Here is a 27,141-nt window from a genome sequence, read left to right on the forward strand (position 1 = left end):
TTTGAACATTTGTGTTTCTTGCACCGATGCTTCAGATTTAATGTAGTTTTTTCTCATTTTTTTGGGTCTATCCTTTGAAATCACCAGATTTTGTGCATTATTTCATGTTTTATCCTTTAAATTATGAATCAGAAGTTACCTCCAAACAGTTACTCTTACTGTAAGTTTCCCCAAATACTTCCTACACTCTCAGACACCTACTTTGTACTTCTACTTGAGTTATATCGTTTTTAAAGTAACTATACTCGTTGCTTATCCCAAGAAGAGAAGAACATTTTTACGACTTTGTTGAAACAATCTGTCCTTTTAAATAATAAAAGCAATAAAGGTACAAATCTGTAGCTGAGCCCCCGTGGAGACAAAGAGAGGCTTGTTTGAGTTTTCCTGTCCAAACGTCTCATATTTACATATATTTACATATAACAAGGATTGTTTTAACAGACTTTGGCAGGCAGCAAACATTAACAAGTTTTATGGAGAACATATGAACATGTGACGTGTTTAAACCTGCCCCGGAGCAGAGATGTGGACCGTATCTGCAGATTTACGTTGCATCTTTGGCACAATTATGCAATAACAAACGTGCCTCTCTGCAGGTGGAACAGCAGTTTTCCCACAGGTTTACAGTCACCGTGGTCGGAGCGGAGAGCGTGACAAAAGGAGCGCTTGGCGACTTATGTGAGTATGAAACGGAGGTGATATGTTTTAGTCATGATTCTAAAATGAGTGTTTAAAAAGAGGCAAGAGCGCACACGTCCAGGAGCTGTCGTAAAAATTTATAATGTTGCAATTACAATAATGAGTGTATTGCAAGGCTGCTATCGTCTAATATTTTGCAGATCAATTCATCTATCAAGTATTACCAGTTAGTTTGGATTGCAAAAGGCCTGTGGGTATGAGAGGGCTACTGAATTTGACCCAGATGAAGCTAAAGAAAGGACGCTCGGGGTCATCCGCCTGATGGGACAAAACATGGGCACATTTTTGCATAATTCCGGTGTAATTACTACTTTGAGTTATCAAACCGTTTCCCTCGGCACATGGCACGTTTTGGAGTCTGTGTATTGTATTGTATTTGCGTATTTTCCAGACTTTAAGTTGCACCTTTCTTCATAGTTTTGGCCGGGGTGCGGCATCTATTTAAATTCTCTATTATGCATTTTTTGGCTGGTGCGATTTATACTCCAGAGCGACTTATACTCCAGAAAATACGGTAGAAGGATTATCTATATAAAAATACTTTGTTATGATTATATTTCCTTTCCAGTGGACACTCCGGACCCCTACGTGGAGCTGTTCATCCCGACTGCCCCCGAGAGCCGGCGGAAGACCAAGCACATAGACAACGACATCAATCCGAAATGGAACGAGACTTTCCAGTTCATCCTGGACCCGAACCAGCCGAACGTCTTGGAGGTACGCGGCCCGCAGCGCGACTGTAACCGCCACCGTTTATTTAAATCTGTCTGTTATCTGTCGTGACGCTTACAGATAACCCTGATGGACGCCAATTATGTGATGGACGAGACAATCGGGACGGCGTCTTACGAGCTGAGCAAACTCAAAATGGGGGAAACGCAGACGGAGGCTTTACTCATTGGCAAAGTAAGACGTGAGAGTGAGGCGGTTTAAATGAGGCTAAAAGCATTGGCAGTTCCGCTGTGTTCGTTTGATCTTCCGTCTCATGCCAAGATAAAGAAACATCTAATATAATAATGACTAAAAGAACAGTTCACTTAGGGCTGTGCAGTTCATACAATTTTAATTAAGGTCCAATAGTTTCTAATCTTTAATGATCAGACCATTCCATCCTCCTACAAAGGCTGCGCCAACTGGGTGTTGAGGGCTCTGCACTTGACTGGCTCACATCCTACCTCACCAACAGGCAACAGTTCATCTCCCTCTCCGGTCACTCATCCACCCTCTCCCCAGTAACGCAGGGGTCCCCCAGGGCTCAGTCCTCGGCCCCCTCCTCTTCATCTGCTACCTCTTCCCCCTTGGTCACATCCTCCGCCAACTCAACCTGGACTTCCACTGCTACGCTGACGACACCCAGATATACCTCACCACCAAATCCACCCAAAACCCTCCCCTCAGCCACATCGAAACCTGCATCTCTACAATAAAATCATGGCTCACTCACAACTTCCTCAAACTGAACAGTGACAAAACAGAGCTCCTCCTCATTGGCACCAAATCCACTCTCAATAAAACTGGTCCCTTTTCACTCACCATCGATACCTCGACCATATCCCCCTCCACCCTGGCACGCAATCTCGGTGTCATTATGGACCCCACCCTCTCCTTCACTCCCCATGTCAGCCACATCGTCAAGACCTCATACTTCCACCTCCGCCGCATTGCCGAAATCCGACACTGCCTCACCCTCCCCGCTGCTGAATCCCTCATCCACGCCTTCATCTCCTCCCGCCTCGACTACTGCAACTCCCTCCTCACTGGCATCTCCTCCCATTCCCTCCACAGACTCCAAATGGTCCAAAACTCCGCTGCCCGCCTCCTCACCCACACCCGGTCTCGTGAACACATCACTCCCGTTCTCCGCTCTCTCCATTGGCTCCCCATCAAGCAGCGCATAAACTTTAAAATACTCCTCCTCACCTTCAAAGCTCTTCACCACCTTGCCCCCCCCTACCTGTCTGACCTCCTCATCCCCCACCGCCCCTCCCGAGCTCTCCGATCCTCCTCCTCTCTCACCCTGACCGCACCAACATCCCGACTCAAAAGTTTTGGTGACAGAGCGTTCTCCCGAACAGCACCCCGACTCTGGAACTCCCTCCCCCAACCTGTCCGCCACTCTCCCTCACTCACAACATTCAAATCCCGCCTGAAAACATACCTCTTCACCCAAGCCTATGACCTCCCCTACCCCTAGCCTCCTCTACCCCATTGCCTACACTCATTATTGTGTATTGTACGTGCTGTCCACCCCTGTCTGTAAATCCCCCCCCCTTTTTTTTTTTTTTTTGTATATGTCAAGCGTCTTTGGGTCCCTGAAAAGCGCGATATAAACAAAAGATTTATTATTATTATTATTAGAGTTCAGACTTTGGAGGAAGAATTTCAATGATTTTGTATATTTAATGTGTATTTAATGTCTGTAGTTGTACGTATTCTGTAGTTGTACGTCTTCTGTAGTTTTACGTCTTCTGTAGTTGTACGTCTTCTGCAGTTGTACGTCTTCTGTAGTTGTACGTCTTCTGCAGTTGTACGTCTTCTGTAGTTGTACGTCTTCTGCAGTTGTACGTCTTCTGTAGTTGTACGTCTTCTGCAGTTGTACGTCTTCTGTAGTTGTACGTCTTCTGCAGTTGTACGTCTTCAAATGAGAGAAAGAAAGAGAGAAAGGGGGAGCTTAATGTCTTGCTGTTTACATATATATGACATACATAAAACATTATAAAGTTGAGGTGGAAAAGGAATATGACGATATTTATTTTGGAGTCAGACAATATTATGTCAATCAGAAATGTGTTGAAACTCGGGCTGTCAAAGTTACCACGTTAACGCATGCGATTTATCATTGAAAAGTGACACATTTATCGCGATCACACACATCATCATATTTGCTCCGTGCCAAAGAACAAACCAAGAACTCTGTGGAGCTCTGAGAAGAAAATAACACTTGCACGAGCGCGTTAAAACAAATAATATGGTCCCAAATATTTCACCAAAACCCTGCAAAATACTGAAGAGCCAGTTACACCTGCAAGCGGCAATGAAGGCCCTGGAACCCCTCAAAGCCAGTTGTTTGGTCATGTTTACTTGAAACATGCGACCAAACAGATTAAAATGAAACATGGAAAATTCTAATTAAGAGCGATTATTAAGAACGTTTTTTGTTACTAGTTGAAACATGCATTAAACGTATTAGTTGACGTTTAATTATTAGAAAAAAAATTATGTTAAATGAGTCAGAAAGTGCAGAAATATCACCTCATAAAGAAAGTTTACGACGTAACTTTCTTTTTCTTTCATGTTCTATTTTGAATAAGCTTTTTTCAAATATTTTTTAAACATATCTAGATCTATATATTTCAAGTTTTTTAATGATTCTTTTGTGTGTTTTTTTCCACAGGCCACTAAAGTACACTTGAAAATGTCTCTGGAGCTCTGGTAAGCGCGTTTCCTCACCTCGTTTCACAACTCAAACTTGACATCAAAGGCTCTTTCGCTGCTAAAATTAGATGTTACGGCGTTGCGAGTGACGTGTCGTAACGTAAACTTAGGTTTCGCAGTTGCGTTGCACATTCCCCAAGTTTAACAAAGACGATGGAAGTGCTTTTCATTCCTCTGCGCTTCGTAACAGTCTGAAGAAGAGTGGTGAATGTAACAGAAAGGTCGGGCCTCTCTGTTTGACACCTCAGACAGATCTTATCTCCACAGCGGGGCAGAGACATAAACACGACGTCTTCTAACTGATAAAAATACGACACATTTCACACGTGGAAGCGAGCGTTTTTGTTGTGAGGAAATGCTAAAGTAGAATATTCAGAGTGCAGTATTGTGGGGCTGCAAGTACTGCTATTTTTTTTATTGATTATTTTATTACTTGGTTTACGGATTCGCCGCACTTAGATTATTGATTTCTACAATATAAATAAAATAAATTATTATAATTATTTTTTTATAAAGTACCGTCGACAAGGCAAAATAGCATTAAATTAAATTTAAAAAGCAATTTTTCATCGAAATCCTGCCTGAGTCTGTGACGGAGCGAGTCCGTCCCGGCTGCGGGGGAGCATGAGAAGACGCGCGCGCCCGTTTCCTTGTCTGCTAGGTGCAGAATACACATTTTAAACCCGTTTACCACATTTTCTCCAGCGCGTTTTGCCGTGACTAAGGCTGCACACTTAGAAGCGTCAGTTCTACCAATGCAAAACACGCTAAATCTAATCTCTGTTACACGCTCCTGCGCGTCGCGTCCCCCCCCCCCTCCTCCCGTGGTCCCTTTTGGGAAAACCCGGAAGAAAAAATCTTTTGAAATTGAAATGATATTTATATTTCGCCCGCATGTTCAATATTTTTCATTTAAAAATCTGTAAACCAAGTTATAAAATAACTGCGGCCTTAGTTGTTAAGAACGGGCGTGATTTTTGCTAAACCCGGATGAAGCTGAGAAGACGCCGTTTGAGATATGTTTATAGAGAAAATAGTGTTTTCATCAAATTCACTCAATTTACACATTTTCCGCATATTTTTCTTTATTTTCTTTACTTTTTTTTCCCCCAAGAACAAAAATATATATAAACATGAAAAATCAAACAAAACAAATGAAACACGACCAGGGAAAGAAAAACAGACACAAATCAAAAGACATGCCACAAATCAATGAAAACTAAAACACAATTGTATAGAACAATTAAAAGAACGCACAAAAGCCAAACACAAAATAATACTATATACACTTTCTCCAGAGTGAACCTGACTCTGCTCTGCTCGGGTGAAAAAATAAAAATAACAAATTTTTAAAATAATAATAATAAAAAATCAATCAATCAATAAAACAAAATAAATAATTAAATAAAATAAATGAATAAATGAATAAATGAATAAATGAATAAATGATAATAATATCAGATGCAATTTATTTCACTTTATTAATCCTGCCATGGGTAATTAGTTTGAGCAGTGAAAGGGCACACAGACGACACCCAAACATGAAGCAATTCTGAACAAAGAGGTTAAAACAATGTTTGGACCAGTCCTAATGACTCCCTACTAATAAATGTGAATATTTTTTGTGTGTTAAATGGCATTGTTTAAAAGTGGTTGGTTTATATTCATGAATAGTAACATTGAAAACCTGAAGATTGTGGGGAAAACACGTGATTCACTACATTTTAACTTGCCGTCCTTTATATCACCGCGCCTCGATCGAGACCTTTAAGCGGCACTCTTTTGATGGAAAGCAGAGATATAATGGTGATAATCGGCGTTCCTCACTCCCACTGACGCAGCGTTTGACTTTTGCAGCACGATCCAGGACTTGCGCTTCAACGTGGCCCTGTGCGAGCGAGAGAAGGAGTTCAGACACACCCGGAGAGAGCGCGTGATGCTGGGGATCAAGAAGCTGCTGGACATGGAGAAGCCGCGCTACCTGCCCAGCTCGCCGGAGGAGGTGACGCCCTTATAACCTCAGGGCGGGTAGTGACGTGGGACCCCAAAACTAGCAAGACGAAAATGTCAGAGAGAGCGGTTTTTATGTGACAGAAGTTCACCCCGAGCAATGCAAAGAGAGACAATTCTGTTTAGTTTTTGTTTTTTAGTCAACTACACATGACTGATTGGCTATAAAAATATATATTGTAGTCGTTTATTGATAATAGTACCGTATTTTCCGTATTTTTTGCACCTTTTTTCATAGTTTTGGCCGGGGTGTGACTTATACTTATATTTATACTTATCCTCTGGAGCGACTTATATGTGATATTATTTGTTATTTTCACACTTGCAACCGCAATATATGTTTTTTTCTTCTCTATTATGCATTTTTTGGCTGGTGCGACTTATACTCCAGTGCGACTTATAGTCCGGAAAATACGGTAGTCGCTCTCTGGACTATACAAACTCTAAAACACATACTTAATTACTTTTTAAAACAAAAAAAAATTGGCATTATATATATATATATAAAACAAAAAAGATCAGGTCTTTAGCAATTATATCATTTTTTTGTAAATATTTTTTATTTAGAATCCTTCAAGCATCACATTCCAACCTTTATTTTTGTGATAATGTCAAATTCTCAATGTACAATAAAAATAATAGTTTGATACCCCGACTGATCAAAAAAATGATCGTTGACTAGTCCATTACTAAAATAATTGTTTATTACAACCATCATTTCCTCTTAATACTTTATTTTATTTACCCATAGCTCAAAAATTGGTGCACAAAGAGAAAAGCGTTTATAAAAATGAGGAGATCTCTTGGGAAATAACTTTGAAAAAAGGGTGGTTTGAGGTTCCTAAAACATGTTATTTATAAAGAGGTGCAGAGTAAATATTGCAGAACAACATTTAAATTGACTATTTTAACCACCTGCAATGGCAACGTCACTAACCACCAATTTCAAAACCGCCTGGTTCAAAATGGAAGTGGGAAATACGTTGAATATTTGATGATTTTTCAATTGATGTTTTGGAGATTGCAACATTTTTCATTATTGATTCAATTTTTTCCCCTAAAGACTCTCACGCTGCTGGAATAATAATGCTATACATTAAAAGAAAGGTGTAACTCACTTAGTTCATGTCAAAAGGGCTTTTAAATGTATTCTGTCTGGATTAAATGTATTTAAATGGTCAAAACCCAACAAATGCCCAACAGCTTTACTCCTTATATTGACCAAACAAATGTAATGTGCTTTTAAATCTGATTTTCCTCTGTTTCCACTTATAATCTGAGTAAATCAAACATCAGAGGGCAAAACTGCAGCTTGACAAAGAGTCCAGACCATTGTTCTTTTTCCAAAGGTTCTGGAACAGCTTGAGCTTGAAATGAGGCCCATTTTAGTCCGGCGTTTAAGAGAAAAATAACCCAAGATATAAAAAATGACCTCAAAACAGAATCGTCTGGTGTAATCTCACAAAAAAAGGAGATAAAGCGACATTGCTTCACATTTGTGGTTAATGTTGTGGTTTGTTCATTTTTGTGCTATAGTTGAACCTCGACAAAGACATCTACAGGCACATTTGAGCACATTACTGATATTGCCTGGATAATTTAAGCTAAATACATTAAAATAAATAAAATAAATAAAATAAATAAAATAAATAAAATAAATAAAATAAATAAAATAAATAAAATAAATAAAATAAATAAAAATTAAACACTGATTGTCCACCCCTGTTTAAGTCTTAAGTTTATGCCCCACAAACAAAAATCTTCAGTATGCAAATAATGACTCTGGTTTTAATAGATGTTGCCCAATTGCTTTTCTTGTATCAAAATGTGTTATTATCACTGCACAATATATCAGTAAATCTTGACAGTGCGTATAACTCTTTATCTGAATCCTGCTGCTGCACCACGTGTTGTGAAGCGTGACCCGGACGGCAGAGAAACCGCTTAAGTTTCATCTTCTCCCTGATGTGGTTTTGGCCGCTCGCCCGTGTTGTGGGCTGTGATTTCCCACTCGGGCCAGCTCCTGTTTTCACTCAGGACGCCGGTGATGAGAGATCCCGCCGCCGCCCTCTGCCCCCGGGCCAAATCTGGATTCACTGGGCACCGCGCAGTGATGAATGAACCACCAAAAAGTAAAAGGAGGAAGAGGTTTTGCAACTGGGATTACGAAATACACGTAAATTCCAAAGCTTGGATTAAAAAGGGGAAGTTGCTCAAGCACGAAGAATGTCACTTAATGAAAGCTTGTTTGATGCCTCATGCTTTTATTGCGTACTTATGTGAGTTAACGTGCGATTTGCGGTGTGTATTTCAGGTGCCGGTGATCGCCATCGCCGGGTCTGGAGGTGGGTTTCGGGCCATGGTCGGGTTCTCGGGGGTCATGAAAGCCCTGTTTGAGTCCGGGGTCCTGGACTGTGCCACGTACGTCGCAGGCCTCTCCGGATCCACGTGGTCAGTGCGGACATTCACTGTTTATGAACTTTACCAAAACCACTGTACAAAAAAGTATAAATGATAAAAGATATGAAACAATGATGACATATTTTCACTTTAGTTGTGTAGTCACTTAATTGGTCGACTGAAATGAATGAATAAACAGCAAAAAGAGTGAAGATTTGGGAGTGAACTGTGAGTTTAATCTGCCTTTTTACACACAAATACAAATTCCTAGTACTTTTTTGTTTTTGCATGAATTCCTCCTGTGCGTTCATAGTCTTGTGAGTGATGCACAGACACACTAATGGTTTTGAGAGCTTATGCCATGCTCGTCTGTCTTTGCTCTGCGCCTGTTATCAGTGTGCAGGACAGAGAAGGACGACACACGGCCTGACCTCCACTAAACGAGGAAGAGAGCTCTTTTTTAATTTCCTCTTAATCCATCCAGGAAATATTTGAATACAAATTGCAAAATGAAAAAAAAGAAGAAAAAAAAGCTACTGCACTCTGGTTCCAAAATAAAAATGTCGCCTTTGGTCCAGTTTGTGTCATTTTCAAGCTGAGTTCTGTAAGTCAGTTCTGGTGTTGGTCCAGTACTTAAACTGTTATTTTTTAAAGAATTATTTCTTTAAGAGTGTTTTTTAAAGGTTCTCTTTAAGTTTTTCTATATCTGTTCTTTTACTTCTGTACCTTCTTTGTGTTGCAACACTGGAATTTACCCCATTATGTGGACAAATAAAGGCTTATCTTATCTTATCTTAATCATTAGTGCAGTTTGTGTCATCCATGTTTCTGTGATGGCCTTTTCACAGTCGCCAGACGTATGTGCCAAAGATATCCATTATATTGTCCATGGCAGGAGTTTTGAGGCCCAAATACACAGTTCTGAAAGTGAGTTGGACGCTCCTGCAGTGTCGTGTTCAGGGAAATGTATTCTGATGGTATAGAATTTCGAATAATAATATTCATGTTGCAGCATTTTGGTAAAAAGCAGGACCACCTCGAGGGTAATATAATTCAGTTCATATGTGATTGAGCCGCAGGTTACTCGGACGCCAAATTCCAATTTAATTCCGCCCTTCCCTTCTCTGGTACTAAATAGTCATCACCGAATAACATTTTTAGCGTGTGACTTCTTGTGGTTGATACTGCTGAGCCTCTTTTGGAATTTATTTGGATGTTTCCCTCATTCATTAATGCTTTTGCCATTGTCTTTGCGCATACCTGCAGGTACATGTCCGCTCTCTACTCGCATCCGGACTTTCCAAATAAGGGCCCGAAGGAAATCAACAGCGAGCTGATGAATAGAGTGAGCAGTAATCCCCTCAGGCTGCTGCTGCCCAAACACATCACCAACTACATCCAGGCTCTGTGGGCCAAGAAGGCCACGGGACAGCCGGTCACATTCACCGACATCTTTGGGATGCTCATCGGGGAGACGCTCATACCCGCGGTGAGAGGGACGAGGGTCACATCGGGTCGTTATAGATACTAGGGCTGGGGGATATGGGCAAAACATGCAAGGGATTTGACTCGGCCCGCGATCAGGTGTGCTGAGGATTGCAAATATTATGTACGGTACAGGGAAGTCAGAATTAGTCGATTAAACAGTCGCGTTCACGTTATATTCACTAGCAAGGACCACAACCCCAGCTACAATGAAAAGTGTTTATTGGCAGGAGAGAAACATGAACAACACAAATGTACGGAAGTTAATGCCGTTTTGGGGCTTCTGGCGATGAGGGCTGAAGGCTCCCAGGCCTCGATACCCCCATCTAGGAGATCAATTTGAATAATTAGAACAATTAAAAAGAGGGTGGGAGGGAGGGGCACAAAAATCATGAACACAGGGGTATGTGATCTGGATGATTCAATAGTGTAGCCGCTGGAAGGGGCGTGGTCTCGCTCCCGAACTTAAGATAACAAACTTATCTTCATTTCTTTATGTTGAAATCGTGCAAAGTTTTCAAGTTCGCAACAGAGCATGAGATATCGAGCAGTTCTTTGACGTGTCACTGCGCCCTCCTGTGTTGACGTGTTTATGTTTCCGGCACCAGCGGATGGACATCAAACTGAGTGAAATTAAGAACAAAGTGGACCAGGCCCAGTGTCCTCTCCCTCTCTTCACTTGCCTGCACGTCAAGCCGGACGTCTCCGAGCTCATGTTTGCAGGTAAACAAGTCACGTTGTGTTATAGGTTGTAAAAGCCTTTGTTATTTTTGTATTTGTCGTGTTTTACTTTGATCTTGCACGTAAAATAACCACCAAAAAAGTTACGCGGCGCTCCTTTAATAGTGATTGTGTAGACGAGGCATTCTCAGCACGTTTCATCATCGCTGTAGGGTTATTTACATTCCATTTGCAGTCAGCCTGTTTCTATTTCCGATGCCATTATTTGGTCAGAGGTCTCACTTGGTTTTGGATTGCGTGTCAGTGCATCAGGAATCTGCCTTAATTAGTTAATTAGGCACATAACAAAAAGAATGGACCATAAAATGAACCAGAAAAGGGCAGAAATATCACTTAATACTCTTGTTTGGGAGATTAAACATGACCTTTCTGTTCAATTCATTTTTAATGAGCTCTTTTTGATGTAGTAAGTTGCAAACAATATACTCAATATTCAAATTTTGCATATTTCAATAGCTTTTTATTTTCTAAACAAATGATAAAATAAGCAAAAGAGCAGCAGCAACACACTACAACAGTTGGAGTGCTACTCATTTATCAATCTATAGGGTTAGAATACTTTTGAATGAATGATAAGTTTAGTTTTAGATACATTTTTCAACACATTTGGACTAAACCTAAAATTAAACCAAGATTAGCACCAGGACTAAGCCAAGACCAGAACAAGACGACTCCATTGTCCAGACTGGGCTCAAACCAAACATGCCGTTGTAGTTCTTCTGGTTGGAGTTCACTTTTATCACTGGCTGTTTTACTTTGAAACTTGCAAATCGATTTCATGCTCTAAAGAGTGACCGGTCGAATAGTTTGAGCATATGCAAACTAACGTGGCAGTTCGTATTTCCTTAAAACTAGCGCCGCTCGGGTGTTTACTGTGCGATGTCGTGCTCATATTTCAAGTGTTCCTTCTTTCTGGCAGACGACACTCTCTCCCGAGTTTATGAAAGAACTTTTACAAAAGAACATTTATCCTTTTATATTAAAGGTACACTGCCTATTTTTAGACACAATTAAACCAACATAGCAATAGTGTAAGTGGCTTTTATTACTTTAACATGTGCTACTGCTACAAGGAGCAAGATGCAGTTAGATTAAAGTTAAACTGGTCTTAAGCAGTTACATCTGAGTGATTGACAAAACAACCTATATAAGTCAAAAAGAAAAACTATTTAAATCTGCCATAGGATCAAATAACAATAATGAACATGTTCATTTTAAATGGATTTGACTGAAAATGTCTCTACAAATCAGTCATGTATATTAAGCTAAACCACATGTAAGAAATGGGCTGCAAGCTGCACAAAGGACATTCATGTAATAAAACACAAAGCGATGAAAGAAAAATGCTCTATATTTGTATTGGCTTTTGCTGTGTGCTGCTCATTGGTTCTCAAACGGTTCACACCAAGTACCAGATCTAAACCGGGTCTATGAAAGGACAATTCTAGGTCTAAACTGGTCTGAAATACGACTACACAACTGCTCTTCCTGTTATAAACAAACATTGACTCAAAGAAGGACAAAACTTTGGATTCATTTGACCAAATTCAGCAAATATTTGAACTGCAGAGAAGTCCGTGTGCCTTCTGAAGAAGCTCGCGTATCATAATTTGAGAACCACTGACTTACATACATTTACATCCTTACATCTTTACCAGTAACCACTTAAAACGCCTCTAAAAATGCATTCAAACTTGCCATGCATTCTTTCCCCAGTGAAGCCGATTTTAGCTCAAAGGCAAAATTCCCTTGAATTTAAACACTTGAGTTGTTATTATTGACTTACGTTGAAGTGTTTCTATTGTATGTGTGAACCCTTGTTTGCCCGAGGGTGGTACCGAACTACAACATACGCAGTAGAAAAGCTTTCAAAGGTCTGGACACCGTTTTAAAAATCAAGACGTTTTGACTTTGGCAGCCATATTCTGCAAAATCAACTTTAATGAGCTTTTAAACTTACAGCAGTGTTTCCTCGTCATCAGTTGATTGATTTATGCATGTTTGAGTAATCCTGTACCATCCTGCAACTGTCCCCAAGTGCTCAGAAAATTCCAGTTTTCCCTACTCCCTATCCCCGCCCACATCCCTGTACTTAGTTGGGATTATTAGAAAAATGGAGTCTCTCGCGACACATGTCTGGTTCTAAAATGTCTCTTAGCATCTTTTCAAACATAAAAACGTTCAAATGACCATCTTCTGCGTGCTAAAAGAAAATTCCGCTACAAAGAGGCGGGGCTTATCAGTTCTGTGGTTTGGAACAGGAAGTCAGTGGACCCGTTTCTATTACTAAGTCGTTTTCGATCAATATTGCGTTTTACAAAGAACAAAATGCAAAATGACGATCTACTTATGTCATAATTCAATACTTGATTCCTGATAAAGAGCACAATACGTCTCCTTTAAATTGCATGTCGAAAATGTGTTTTTTGCCCGTGCGTCCCGCAGACTGGGTGGAGTTCAGCCCGTACGAGATCGGCATGGCCAAGTACGGCACCTTCATGACCCCGGACCTGTTCGGGAGCAAGTTCTTCATGGGGACCGTCGTGAAGAAATACGCCGAGAACCCGCTGCACTTCCTGATGGGTGAGCGCCTTGTTTTGAAGCACGACAGCGATTCCCCCGCTGTCCGTCCGTTGTGCCGCCTCTCGCTTGACTGTGTGTTGTGGTCATCGGCAGGAGTGTGGGGCAGCGCCTTTTCCATCCTGTTCAACCGCGTGCTGGGGGTGAAGGACACCACCGGGGGCAGCACCATGGAGGAGGAGCTCGGTAAGGCCCGTGCGAGTCAGCTAAACCGGACATTCGTGCATACATCACAGACTATAGCTCTAAAGTATAGCTGCAAGAATAAAGGCAAACATTGCAAAGACAAACATGAAAAAAAAACACTGTATTTTCCAGATTATAAGTCGCACCTTTTTTCATAGTTTTGGCCGGGGTGCAACTTATACTCCAGAGCGACTTATATGTGATATTATTCGTTATTATCACATGGCAACCACAAGAGGGCGCTCTAGTCTCTAAGCGACGCAGAAGAAGAATCTGCACTTCCTCTACCTCCGGAGTTTGTGGAGTTGTTTAGAAGTGACACAGAGGAAGAAGAATTCAATGGATTTAGTGATTTGGGGTAATACTGATGCTTTGGTAAACTTGTTAGCATGTTCTTTATGCTATAGTTATCTGAATAACTGTTAATATGTTACGTTAACATACCAGACACTTACCACAGTTCTGTCTGTGCCTCATGTAGCTGAAGGTGTTAGCGTTAGCATACGTACACCTATTCACCATGTTCTCTAATCTGTTATTATTTTAAACTGCATTTCAAGATTAATTGTCTGTTCTTGGTCTTGGATTTTATCGAATAAATTTCCCCAAAAAATGTGACTTATCCTCCAGTGCAACTTATATATGTTTTTTCTTTTCTATTAGATTTTTCTTTTCTATTATATTTGCTGCTTTTCTGTAACAGCTTTCACGGGTTTCAGTCGCTAGGCAGACTGTGAAACCCATCAATACATTGAAGGGAAAAAGAACCTTTGCATTGTTCTTATGTTTTGCATGACCCATAAATGACACAAAAATAGATCGAATAAATACATGATAATATATGTATGCGGACCCAAAACTTTTAAGTTGCAAAAATGGTGAAACTCATTTGATTTTAAGCTGAAATGTAAAACAAATGTACATATTTATACAGTTCCGTTTCCCCTTTTGACCTGACGGCACTGTTTGCATATTTTACTGTACTGGGACAAACTGTACCTGATTCCAATAACGCACGGTAGTCACTGTGGTTGTCGCAACACCGCTTTTTACTTTAAGTACCGTAAACACGCCACCGAATTAAGTCTTGTTACATATTTCTCACACGACGCAGTAACCACAACAAACTGGCTGATATCTTGTGGCTTTTGTGGTTGAATTCAGGATCAATGGAGTCGTTTATCTCCAAATCTCTGCTCAAATATTTGTTGTTTGGTTGCTATGCGTAACCTTAGATTTTCTACCGGTGAGAAAATCCCTCTAGGCTCCGCCCTCTGCGCACAACTGATATTCCCGTATTGTTCTATATTCTTTGTAAATGCCTTTGTCACATGTATTTATGGTTTAAAAATAGCCCGTCTAAACTTATCTCATCTGATTGTGTGAAAAAAAGGATCCCGTGACAGCCCGTCGGATGTTTGCGTTTGGCTGAGCGCTTTCGTGACCTTTTTTCCATTCACACGCGCTCAGTGTGTTTTAAAGGCGCCGAGAATGTGTCCGCCTTCTGCGAGGACGCATCAGATCTTTGGTGTTTCTGTCACTTTGAGAACACAGTGGACTCATGATAATATTGACCAGGTTTATTCATGTCGCGAAGTCATTTCATGTTGAATTAAACGCCACTAAAAAGGCCTTTGAGTGGACAAAATAATCTTCTTTTTGTGGTTTGCAATTGATTACCGTATTACTATTATTACTGTACCGTATACAGTATAAGTCGCACCGGCCAAAAAATGCATAATAGAGAAGAAAGGAACATATATAAGTCACACTGGAGTATAAGTCAGATTTTTTGGGATATTTATTTAAGACCAAGATGTCATTTTTTTTTTAATTTGACAAATAAAAATATATGAGAGCAACTTTATTTTGGTGAATTAATGTTTAGAGAGTCCAAAAACTTGTTTCTTTGTGTAAATTCTGCACACAATTTGACTGGATTGAGTTTAGTCCCTAGTGTGATGTCACTTCCTGTCATTTTCTACATATTTTTCAACGTTTTCTCCACAAGTACCTGCTCAATTGGTGTAAAACTATAATCTATATGTACAACAGGTATAAATACACTAAATAAAGTCAAAAATAGAACATGGTAAAAACCTGTCATACGTCACTTTAATCCGACAGTTAAAAGACAAACGCCACCATATAATTGTGAGCATTTTGCAGCTCAGTTTTAAGCCGCGGGGATTGTAGACCGTGACGTGTGATGTGTGGCTTTGTGACTGTGTTCCAGAGCAGATCAAACCGCAACACATCGTGGGAGAAGACAGCCTGGATAATGACGACGAGCCACGGAAAGGTGAGGTCAAAGGTCAAGTCTGCGTGATTCATATATATATACACTAAATTATGGTTTGGACGGTTCAAATTCCATTTTGTAACGCAAAGGTGCAAAACCAGTTCCTGCTGTGATGCAATAAAACTGTGAGGTGAATGTTCAAAAGGCAAAATATATTTATGCAGGCATATTACATAGAAAACTGTTATTGTAACACAAATGAAAAATATATATAAAAACAGCGAAAATTTACAAATAAAGTCAGAATTAATTTCATTACAGACATGCAGCCGACCAGCAAAATGGTATTTTTACTTTATTTTTTGATGACTATAATATCAGCGTCACAACAAAAATAAAATACAATAAATCTTCTTTTTTTATCAATAAACTCCCAGTAAAAATAAAATAAACTCCGTCACAACATAATTACATATTTAAGTATTATTGAACAACAGTGAGAACAAAAGTGAATATTGAATAAAGAGGATTTTCAGCAGTTTGAGCTATTTTATGTATTAGCCACACATTTTATTTTATTGTTTTATGGTATTAATATTCAATAAAACATGTTATAAGTCATAATGTAGTAAAGCTGACATGTTTTTGGAGAAAATTGCAGAATAAAACCCCCATTCTCTCCAGCGTGACTGTGGCATTATATAATTACACTATTACGAGATATAAACAATTGCATTCATGAATAATTGTATTTATTTGAGAAAATTAAAATACAGGTGTATATATATTAAAAAAAATTCGGTTAATATTTACTTTAAAAAATATATATATATATATTTTGCTGCACTGGGTAACTTTTCGTTGCCTGAAGATCGCCTAGGCTATTCCACTCTACAGTATTTTTTTATTTCTCTCATGTCATACATATATCAACAGGTTTTCCATAGCTCAAAAAAATGCATGGTCGCCCCTCCAGAGATCTGACCTGTAACGTGACCTAAAGATCAGTTTAATTCCTCACTGTGGAACAATCCAGGCAAAGCAATAACTGACCCGATGTGAATTATCTGATTTATTTCGACACCGTTTTGACAAGCAACATTTTAAAGATGGAAAGAGTTTTTAAAAAAATCCAATGCACTTTGTCTTCAACATAAAATACAAAATCCGAGGAGAGCACAATAAAGCATGAATAAGGGATGTCACTATCCGATACTGGTAAAAGAAAAGAGTGACTAGATCGGTCGATGTAAGTCATGTAAAACAGCTCAATTTAGGTTTGACAAGGAAAATTGTGCAAAAAAAATCACATCACCGGGTGTGATGATCAGATTTATCTCGTTAACACCAAATCAGATCTAATTATCGGGTTATCTGATTATTATTCCAATTTTTGCTGTAAAACGTGACAGCGCCATTGAGATGAACACGTTCTAATGCAGAACAAATTCCTTTTCCATCACTTCTTATATCGTTGTCTTATCGCAGCGGGGTCTGAAAACACGGAGGCGGAGGAGGAGTACCACCGCACGGCGCAGGCCAGTTGGGTCCAGCGGATGTTCACGTCCTTCTTCAGCGACTCTGCTCTGTTCAACACCCGAGAGGGCCGAGCGGGGAAGGTGCGGCCCCGACACCACTGCACGATTGTTGTTACGTGTCAACAGCCCATCCACTCACGTGTGCCTCTCTCCAGGTTCACAACTTCATGCTGGGGCTGAACCTCACTCCCAGCATTCCCTACTCTCAGGAGTACACGTGCGAGGCCCCCACGCCCGAGGAGGAAGTGGACGCCGTCACAGGTGAGCGCGACGTATGGCACGCGACCGACCGCCTGGAGTCATGGAAATGCTTTTACTCTTGGAAATAGGCTTTTAAATGACATATACCGTATTTTCTGGAGTATAAGTCACTCCGGAGTATAAGTCGCACTAGCAAAAAAATGCATAATAGAGAAGAAAAAACATATATAAGTCGCACTGGAGTATAAGTCACATTTTTGGGGAAATGTATTTAATTTAATCCAAGACCAAGAACAGACATTTCATCTTGAAATGCAGTTTAAAATAATAACAGATGAGAGAACATGGTGAATAGGTGTACGTATGCTAACGCTAACACCTTCAGCTACATGACGCACAGACAGAACTGTGGTAAGTGTCTGGTATGTTAACGTAACATATTAACAGTTATTCAGATAACTATAGCATAAAGAACATGCTAACAAGTTTATAACAGAAAAATAATTAAATCATAATAAATAATTGGAAACTATATTAATAATTTAGGAAAATAAATATATGGCCTATTAAAACACATTGTGTGTTTTTTCTTTTTTGATTAAGTTTTTGTGTGTGAATGTGAGGTGGAGGATGGGGTGTATCTTTATTTTTGTTAATTTATGACTGTATTGTTATGTTAATTTCTGTAATATTTTTTATTGCCATTAATAAAAATAAAAAATAAAAATGAAATGCTTGAACAGCGCTGAAGCTAGAAAAGTGCATATGAAAGATCAGCCTATTTAAGATGACTAATTATTGAGTATGTATTGATTATTGCTCACTAATAGCTTGCCTCGTGATGCTATGTGGCTTCTGCGCACACTCTTATCTTGACCGTCTTCTCTGCGCCGCATGTCCAGACCCAGACGAGTTCGACCGCATCAACGAGCCTCTGGACGTGAAGAGCAAGAAGATCCATGTGGTGGACAGTGGTCTGACCTATAACCTCCCGTACCCGCTCCTCCTGAGGCCGCAGCGCACCGTCGACCTCATCATCTCCTTTGATTTCTCCGCCAGACCCAGCGACTCCAGCCCGCCGTTCAAAGTCAGTGTCGGGCTCTTTTCCGTTACCGTGGCGTTACAGCTCTGTGTCGTATGCGGTCAGTTGATGTTTGGTGAGGTCGGGTCAGCAGCCAAACCTTTGTCAAGGCGTCCAGCCCGATTGAGGGAGGAGTGGAGTAGTAGTATTTGGTGAACAGAGATAAATGACTTGCAAAGTACTTTTTATTATTAACAAATAGACTTTAAACCATTGTTCCCTTATAAAAAACATGATCATTGTTAAGCGCTGCTGATCATTGCCAAGCGCTGCTGATCATTGCCAAGCGCTGCTGATCATTGCTAAGCGCTGCTGATCATTGCCAAGCGCTGCTGATCATTGCTAAGCGCTGCTGATCATTGCTAAGCCCTGCTGATCATTGCTAAGTGCTGCTGATCATTGCTAAGTGCTGCTGATCATTGCTAAGTGCTGCTGATCATTGCTAAGTGCTGCTGATCATTGCTAAGCCCTGCTGATCATTGCTAAATGCTGCTGATCATTGCTAAGTGCTGCTGATCGAAATGTTCAGAATGTCATAGCTACGTCACGATACATCAGTGATATGATATGGTCCAACACTGATCCTGCTTATTTTCCCCAGATAGTCACGTTGTTTCATACTTTGTTGTCCACGGGTCAGTCCTTTTGCTTAGCGAGCTCTAATGCAAATCTGAGCTCTTTAACATAAGCCGCAGTCAAGGAAACTGAGCTTATTTGATAGATTTATCATTATTGGGACAGGGCTCCAGGACAACTTCTCTATAAATCAGTATAAATGATAAAAAGAGTGTTCCAGCGGGCTGTGGCTCACCTACAGTACACGAGAAACATACTGCACTCATGACCTCTCCGCAGACGTGTTTAGGCGCACATCCTTTTCATATGAAACGAGAAAGATGAGTCTATTCTGGTTGATTTTTTTACCAATAATGAAAGTGGAATTTCACCCGTGACTTGTCAGGACAAGATTCTTCTTTTTTTTAACATAAAAGCAGAATCTGACTCTGACTCTGTGACTCGGCTGAAATTGGTTTAAATGCATCAAACTAATACATATGGAATCTGCAGTGCAATACTGGAAGTGTTTTATGATGTTCAACAATATGTGGTTCACACACACAATATATTAAAATGCACAAGCTGTGACGTCAGTAATGTTTGTTTGTTTGTTTGGTCAGGATAGTGTATGTTAATGAACATGAAATACATGCTGTAAACACTGGACGGTTGCCGTGGGCTACTCTGCATTCACAACACACTTATACACCAGCGCACTATTACGTTATATATAATGTCAAATATAATGTAAAGTATAAGTATGTGTGTGTTGTCAGGAGCTGTTACTGGCTGAAAAGTGGGCTCGGATGAACAGACTCCCGTTCCCAAAGATCGACCCCAAAGTGTTCGACCGCGAGGGACTCAAAGAATGTTACGTCTTCAAACCCAGAAAAGGAGAAAAGAACTGTCCCACGGTCATCCACTTTGTCCTGGTCAACATCAACTTTAGGACGTTCAAGGCGCCTGGTAAGTGTCCACATGCGTCCACAAGCGTCCATGTGTGTCCACAAGTGTCTACAAGTGTCCACAAGTGTCCATGTGTGTCCACAAGTGTCTACAAGTGTCTACAAGTGTCCACAAGTGTCCATGTGTGTCCACAAGCGTCCACAAGTGTCCATGTGTGTCCACAAGTGTCCACATGCGTCCACAAGTGTCCATGTGTGTCCACAAACGTCCACAAGTGTCCATGTGTGTCCACAAGTGCCTTAACGTCCATGTGTGGCTGTACCAGCCATACATGGACGTTAAGGCGCTGGTACAGCTGGCAGCCCGGTGTAAACGCTCTCTCTTCTTTCTCACACTTATTGTGCTTTATCTCCTATATTTTGTAAATATAATTAGTATATTTTTTCTATTTTACTGTACGATAGGGACACGCGCTGGAATAGTTTTTTAATTCAACTATTTTGACTTTTTTCGGCTGGATTTGAGCGTTTTTCATTGCGTTCGTTGTGTTGTTGTGACGTGAGCTAGCTCCGAGCTAGCCCACCAGCCCCCCCCCGCGCCCTCCGGCCGCGCTAAAGTACGGCGTGTTGTCGGTACACGTTTATATACACGTTTATATGAAAGAGGAACTTCACGAACGATCGGGACACGCACTGGAATCGCTTTAAATTAACTTGTTTTGACTTTATTCGGCTGGATTGAGTGTTTTCGTCGTGTCGTTGGCGATGTGTCTTGGCTCTGAGTCCCCCGGCTCCGGCCCCGCCCCCCGGCCGGCGCCGTACCGCGTTTACACAAAGGAGGAACTCATGAAACTGCGGAGAACAGTCATCTTACCCGGAGATCGTCACGTTATCCCGGCGGACATCCTAAGGAAAACGCAACGAGGCAGACGGGCTGGACGTAAACTCCGAGAGAAGAGAGGGACAAACAGGAAGTCGGTTCCCGCCGTAGTCATGGGTAATGTGAGGTCCCTTCAAAATAAAATGACGGAAATAGCGAGCCTCATGCGGTCCCAGAGGATTTATAGGGACAGCAGTGTCTTGATTTTCACAGAGACCTGGTTAACAGCAGAAATGCCAGACTCTATTGTAGGTTTGGACAATTTTCATCTGCTGCGGGCGGACAGAACGAGAGAATGCTTGAAGAAAAGAGGTGGAGGTCTGGCGGTGTATGTGAACACGAGCTGGTCCAAACCCGAACACTGCACAGTGAGGGAGCAGCTATGTAACAAGGATATTGAACTATTGGCTATTGGCATGAGGCCATATTATCTGCCCCGGGAGTTCTCACATGTGATTTTGATCGCAGTCTATGTGGCCCCGTCTGCCAATGCTGAAAATGCTTGTGAAGCACTGCTCTCCTGCACTTGTAGGCTGCAAACACAGCACCCACAGGCTCTCTTCCTCATCTCTGGTGACTTTAACCACGCTTCTCCCTCTTCTGTTCTATCAACATACACCCAGTATGTTACCTGCCCCACCAGAGAGAATAGAACATTGGACTTGTTTTTTGCCAACACCAAGGAGGCTTATTCTTCTTCCCCCCTCCCTCCCCTGGGCAGCTCAGACCACAACCTTGTACATCTGAGGCCTGTGTATGAACCCATCGTGCGCAGGCAGCCTGTGGTGTCCCGTGAGGTGAGGATGTGGTCTGCTGAGAGCGAGGAGGCTCTGAGGGACTGCTTCAGCACCACTGTCTGGACTGAGCTTTATGACCCACATGGGGAGGACATCAACACCATCACAGAGTGCATCACGGACTACATCAACTTCTGTTTTGAGAACATTGTTCCCTCCCGGACGGTGCGGTGTTTTCCAAACAACAAGCCATGGATTAACCGTGAACTGAAGGCTCTGCTGAAGGAGAAGAAGAGAGCCTTCAGGTCAGGGAACAAGGAGGAGCTGAGGACTGTGCAGAAGGAGCTGAGGAGGAAGATCAGGCAGGCTGAGGCCGGCTACAAGAGGAGGATGGAGGAGCAGCTGCAGCAAAAGAACATTCAGGGAGTGTGGAGGAGCCTGAAAACCATCTCGGGCTTCAAAATCCCCCCTGCCCAGACAGAGGGGGATCTACAGTGGGTGAATGATTTAAATGCTCACTTCTTGAGGTTTGATCGGTCACCCGCCCCTCCCCCTGCACAGCTGCATGCTCCCTCTTCCACAGCTGGACAATGCCCTGCATCTGTTCCTCTTCGCTTATCTGCCCCGGACCATCAGCTCCCCACTTCGCCTGGACTCACCCATCCCCCCAGCACACGGTCCCCCTGCCAACCACTGACTGTCACAGCAGCACAGGTGAGGAGTGAGCTGAAGAGGATTAAAGTGAGGAAGGCAGCAGGACCTGATGGCATCAGACCCAGGCTCCTTAAGTCCTGCGCAGATGAACTGTGTGGAGTTATGGAGCATGTCTTCAACATGAGCCTGAAGCTGAGGGTGGTACCACAGGTCTGGAAGACCTCCTGTCTGGTACCTGTGCCTAAGACATCGCGCCCCAAAGACCTCAACAGCTTCAGGCCAGTGGCTCTCACGTCCCACCTGATGAAGACACTGGAGCGGCTAGTCCTGGACCACCTCCGCTCCACCGTGAGCTCAGCCATGGACCCGCTGCAGTTTGCATATCGGTCTGGCATCGGAGTGGAGGACGCCGTCATCTTCCTGCTGCACCGCTCTCTCTCTCACCTGGAAAAGCCTGGCAGCTCTGTGAGGAATCTGTTCTTCGATCTTTCCAGCGCCTTCAACACCATCCAGCCGCTGCTCCTGAGGGACAAGCTGGAGACGGCTGGTGTGGAGTATGACCTGGCAGAGTGGATCCTGGACTACCTCACAGACCGACCCCAGTTTGTGAGAGCCCGGAACTGTGTGTCTGACACTCGGACCTGCAGTGTGGGGGCGCCCCAGGGCACTGTCCTCGCGCCCTTTCTCTTCACCCTTTACACTGCAGACTTCAGACATGACACGGACAGCTGTGTCCTGCAGAAGTTCTCTGACGACTCTGCCATCATCGGACTCATCACGGACGACGATGACGCGGAGTACAGAGGACTGGCGCAGGACTTTGTGGACTGGTGTCAGCGGAACCACCTCCTCATCAACGCGGGGAAGACCAAGGAGATGGTGGTGGATTTCCGCAGACGCCACCGCACTGCCCCCTCACCAGTGAACATCCAGGGACGGGACATTGAGAGAGTGGACTCATACAAGTACCTGGGTGTTCATTTGAACCACAAAATGGACTGGACTCATAACACAGACGCACTGTACAGGAGGAGCCAGAGTCGGCTCTACCTCCTGAGGAGACTCAGGTCTTTTGGAGTGACAGGGCCACTCCTGAAGACCTTCTACGACTCTGTGGTGGCATCAGCTCCTGTACGGTGTGGCCTGCTGGAGCAGCAGCATCACAGAGAGGGAGAGGAGGAAGCTGGACAGAGTCATCAAGAAGTCCAGCTCCGTCCTGGGCTGTGCTCTGGACTCGGTGCAGGAGGTGGGGGACAGGAGGGTCCTGGCTAGATTCACATCTATGCTGGACCATGAGTGTCACCCCCTGCAGGACACTCTGTCCGCTCTGGAGCGCAGCTTCAGTGAGAGACTGATCCACCCTCGATGTGTGAAGGAAAGGTTCCATAGGTCTTTCCTTCCTGCTGCTGTCAGACTTTATAACAAAAACTGTTAGTACTGAACATGTGCAATACTGACCTAACCATGTGCAATTCTGTCATATGTGCAATTGCTGTTGGAATTCATGTGCAATTCATGTGCAATTACTGTGAAATTCATGTGCAATCTATGTGCTGTCGTGACACATATTCATGTGCAATTACTGTCGTGATCACATGCAATGGTATTTATGTATTTATTTATTCATTTGTCTATGGGAGTTTTTATTTATTTATAGGAGATCTTCTACTGAAAGTGTTTTTCAGACTTCCTATAAGTGATCTGTTCTGTTCTTCTGTATCTACCTCTGTATCTACCTGCGTTGCACCAATGAAATTTCCCCATGTGGGACAATAAAGGAATATCTTATCTTATGTGTGCCCACAAGCGTCCACAAGCGTCCACAAGTGTCCACAAGCATCCACGTTTGTCCATAAGTGTCCACGTGTGTCCACAAGTGTCCACATGTGTCCACAAGTGACCACAAGCGTCCACAAGTGTCCACACGTGTACACAAGTGTCCAAAAGTGTCCACAAGTGTACAACACTGTTTGTTAAGTGTTCGTTAACAAAAATTACAATATTAACTTATTGTACAGTAAATGTTGGACGGATATATTTCTTTCTTTGTGGTACGATAAGATTTTTGCTGTAGACAGTGAAATAAATCACTTCTGTGACTCAATACAGACACTAACGAAGTAGTAAAGAGTTTCATGTTGCTATGTATTTGTCGCAGCTCATGTTTTGAAATATATCGTACAGTTTGAAAAGGGTTTACGGGGATTATTCTGCTTAATGTGTCAGCTGCATGACATAGTTTCAGCGCTTGTTACCAAGACAGTTCTAAAAAATACTTGTACATTATGGAAATCTCCCTGTCTGGAAGTAAAACACTCGGAAAACCACCAATAATATCCTTTTACCGGCACATCCACGTAACGCAGCACTTCCTGGAAACCGACCATTTTGTGTTCGGTGGGCCCCTCGGTGAAGTGACCCCGATATAACACGCTTCAGCTGTGCAGAAATGAGCTAACATACCTCCACGGCGAGCGGCGTTTTACGGGCCCCTCGCGTCCCCTTATGAAGCGCGGGAGTTAGGGCCGGGGGGGGTTTGTTGATGCTCTTTGGATATACAAACCTTGCATCACCGGCTCAAAAGTCTGCATCCGCCCGCTTTTTCCACGCTTTACATTCTCGAGGCCGTCACCCACATACGTCCCGCGTTGCATAAGCAAAGCGCGCCCGGATCACGCCCATATACGGAGTTCCTGTTTGCAATTAGAGGCACGCGTTTTCCACATGACCCACTCTCCGCTCTCTTTGTGCAGCGGTGATGACCTATTTCAGATGTGTGTAGGCTAAAAGGGACGGTGGACACAGCGAATCAGACTCAGAAGATGTTTTATTGTGAAAAAAAACAAAACTGTTCGCTTCGCTGACACAAAACGATGAATTTAAACGGTAAAATACAAACTATGATCAAATAAGGCATGAAAAGTAAGGAGTTACCAAGGAGATACCAAAATAAGATAAACATAGACTTAAACTAAACACTAACTCGACTCTAAATCTACAATATGTTCTTCCTCTAGATTTGTATTTATTTTTTTTGTAAAGTTTAGGCGACATTTAGCAAAAAACAGAAAAGAATCTAGAAATATGACGTTTTTAATACTTACCGTTTTTAGATTTGACGTTTTATAGTGGTGATAATGTAAAGCTTGAATTACCGTATTTTCCGGACTATAATTCGCACAGTTACACAGATAACTATAGCATAAAGAACATGCTAACAAGTTTACCAAAGCATCAGTTTTACCCCAAATCACTAAATCCATTGAATTCTTCTTCCTCTGTGTCACTTCTAAACAACTCCACAAACTCCAGAGGTAGAGGAAGTGCAGATTCTTCTTCTTCGTTGCTTAGAGCCTAGAGCGCCCTCTTGTGGTTGTCAGTGTGAAAATAATGAATAATATCACATATAAGTCGCTCTGGAGTATAAGTCGCACCCCCGGCCAAAACTATGAAGGTGCGACTTATAGTCCGGAAAATACGGTACACACAAAAGACCTTTTAACAATCATTTTCTACAATAAAAACATGTAAATGAAGATGAATTGCCTGTGATGATGCCGTTCTGCAGTTTTGAACAGGAAGTCATTGAACTGGTTTCTATTATTCAGCTGTTTTAGATTAATATTGCTGCACAAAATAAAGGTTTACATCTACTAGTTTTGAATTTAACACCCAAAACATCGCAATATTATGTCAAATTTAAAGATTATTGGTCTTTAGACTGAATGATGGCTATGTAAAGTGTCTGAGGGCAGTCGGAGTCGTGCGGCGGTCAGTGCCGGGCGAGAATAACCCTCCGATGTGTTTGCAGGCGTCACCAGGGAGACGGCGAAGGAGAAGGACGCCGCGGATTTTGACATCTTCGACGACCCGGAGTCGCCTTTCTCCACGTTCAACTTCCAGTACAACAACAAGGCGTTCACGCAAATGCACGACCTCATGGAGTTCAACACGCTCAACAACCTGGAGGTAAACGCGCCGCTCGCCAAACGGATCAGCGCTCGGTCCGTTCACAAAATAAAAGTGCATGTAGAGTATGTGGTCATGGTAGGAGTTTGAGAGAACACTGAAATATCTATTCTGTTAAAAATACTATTATCTAAAGCCCTAATTTGTGTTTTCCCGAACATTTAACCCGTCCAGGAGCATCGACGTGTGAGAGAAGACTAAATACTGCTAAAGAATCACATGTTTCCTCCATAAAAACATTGATAATTGTGCCGTTCCAAATTGCAATTTATAATTTGACTGGAGTATATTGTCTGGCCTGATTAACGAGGTATATTCAGTGTAAACATCATGAAAAATAATGACAAGTAATAATAATAATAATAATAATAAAATAATAATAATAATTAAAACAATAATAGAAAAATAATAATAATATAATAATAATAATAATATAATAATAAAAATAAAAATGAAATAGAAATAATACTAATAATAAAATAATAATAACAATAAAATAATAATAATAAAAATGTATACTTATTTAACATGAGCATGATATTAGAGTCATCTTTATTGAACTATAAGTTGATATAGCAATTGGGGTAACAGGGTTGTCAGACATATCAAAAATGAGATTTAATTGACACTAAAACTAGTATTGAAACAATTTAAGTATCAAACTTAATAGAAACAAGCAAACCAAAGCATAATTAGGACAAAATTGGATGTTTCCTGAAGAGTTTTATAATTATCTTTATCAGAATGAATACAAGACGTGGTGTCATTAATGAAATAACAATTATTCTGGGTGAAAAATGACATTCTATTGCTTGAACAAGGAACGTTGTTACTCATTGT

The 27,141-nt window shown here is 41.7% G+C and overlaps 1 protein-coding gene across 1 annotated transcript in view; it reads left to right on the forward strand.

Moving 5' to 3' along the window:
* pla2g4ab (phospholipase A2, group IVAb (cytosolic, calcium-dependent)) overlaps positions 1-27,141 on the forward strand; it is a 34,652-nt gene that overhangs the window by 6,198 nt on the left and 1,313 nt on the right. Inside the window, exons 3-18 of the mRNA XM_072439069.1 lie at positions 597-678; positions 1,268-1,416; positions 1,492-1,605; positions 4,094-4,131; positions 5,992-6,136; positions 8,459-8,595; positions 9,811-10,033; positions 10,638-10,752; positions 13,216-13,353; positions 13,447-13,536; positions 15,773-15,838; positions 17,267-17,397; positions 17,472-17,577; positions 18,420-18,604; positions 19,933-20,122; positions 26,144-26,301. Of these exons, the coding sequence (XP_072295170.1) occupies positions 597-678; positions 1,268-1,416; positions 1,492-1,605; positions 4,094-4,131; positions 5,992-6,136; positions 8,459-8,595; positions 9,811-10,033; positions 10,638-10,752; positions 13,216-13,353; positions 13,447-13,536; positions 15,773-15,838; positions 17,267-17,397; positions 17,472-17,577; positions 18,420-18,604; positions 19,933-20,122; positions 26,144-26,301 (2,067 nt within the window). The remainder of the gene's footprint in view (positions 1-596; positions 679-1,267; positions 1,417-1,491; positions 1,606-4,093; positions 4,132-5,991; positions 6,137-8,458; positions 8,596-9,810; positions 10,034-10,637; positions 10,753-13,215; positions 13,354-13,446; positions 13,537-15,772; positions 15,839-17,266; positions 17,398-17,471; positions 17,578-18,419; positions 18,605-19,932; positions 20,123-26,143; positions 26,302-27,141) is intronic.

Source organism: Eucyclogobius newberryi, unplaced genomic scaffold, assembly GCF_026437365.1.
Source record: "Eucyclogobius newberryi isolate DKJ021-1_F unplaced genomic scaffold, fEucNew1.0.hap1 SCAF_9, whole genome shotgun sequence".
NCBI classification, from domain to species: Eukaryota; Metazoa; Chordata; class Actinopteri; order Gobiiformes; family Gobiidae; genus Eucyclogobius; species Eucyclogobius newberryi.